The following is a 1,060-nucleotide window of genomic DNA, read 5'->3' as shown; positions in this document are numbered from 1 at the left end:
ACATGGAATCCCCACATTCTCAATTACATATGGCCTTACTGACCCTAAATATTTTCACATCTTCAGATGATGGGAATGTGCCTTTTGAATGACATTCTCAAAAAATGTACACTAACTCCAAACGTTGCCTTTCATTATGTGGAAACACCCTGAATCAGGCCAGTGGAGGTGACCAGACAAGCTATTAACATGGGGGCATGGCTATGGTTATATTCAAGAATCTGAAAACCTAGATTGTGTTTGGGTTCCAGGAAGAAATATAAAACTATACAATGGATGGAGAGATAACCATCGCGTGCCAGATGATGTCCTCGGCCTTGGCACCAAACACACAGGCTCTGGTGGCTGACTTTGTAGGCTATAAGCTGAGGCAGAAGGGTTATGTTTGTGGAGCTGGCCCCAGAGAGGGCCCAGCTGCTGACCCATTGCACCAAGTCTTGCAGGCAGCAGGACATGAGTTTGAGACTCACTTCAGGCATACTTTCTCTGATCTAGTGGCTCAGCGGCATGTGAACCCAGTCTCAGCCCAGCAATGCTTCACCCAGGTCTCTGATGAACTTTTCAAAGGGGGGACCAACTGGGGCCATCTTGTGGTCTTCTTTGTCTTTGGGGCTGCCCTCTGTGCTGAATGCATCAACAAAGAGATGGAACCACTGGTGGGACAAGTGCAGGAGGAAATGGTGGCCTACCTGGAGACAAGCCTAGCCAACTGGATACACAGTAGTGGGGGGGCCAGGTGGGATTCACATCTCTGTACTTTAAGCTTTCTTAAATATTTTTAAATGCTTGCATTTAGCCTATTTGGAGCTATCATTATAATTGCATGCTTACTTTTGTGGTGTTAACTTCTGAGTAAAGCTAGTTATGCTTATTTTGTAACAAAAACAAAAAGGGAGACAGGTTGAAGACCATGCAGTGTAGTGAATATCAGAAGTTCATGAACTTCCAGATTGCTTTGCAGACTGGGCATCTGGTTGTGGATGCGATACTGCAAACAGTGTCCTCCCAGCATTGTTCTAAGAACTATGAATTCCTTGTGCTCATGATTGTTCCTGCATTC

The 1,060-nt window shown here is 45.3% G+C and overlaps 1 protein-coding gene across 1 annotated transcript; it reads left to right on the top strand.

Moving 5' to 3' along the window:
• The first annotated feature begins 272 nt into the window (after positions 1 to 272).
• LOC109676156 (bcl-2-like protein 2) lies at positions 273 to 782 on the top strand. Its single transcript, XM_020152659.2, has one exon. It carries the CDS (start codon positions 273 to 275, stop codon positions 780 to 782), a length of 510 nt encoding a protein of 169 aa, XP_020008248.2.
• The last annotated feature ends 278 nt before the right edge of the window (positions 783 to 1,060 follow it).

The sequence above is a fragment of the Castor canadensis genome, chromosome 2 (genome assembly GCF_047511655.1).
Source record: "Castor canadensis chromosome 2, mCasCan1.hap1v2, whole genome shotgun sequence".
Lineage (NCBI taxonomy): Eukaryota > Metazoa > Chordata > Mammalia > Rodentia > Castoridae > Castor > Castor canadensis.
This window is presented reverse-complemented; position numbering and strand designations above follow the sequence as displayed.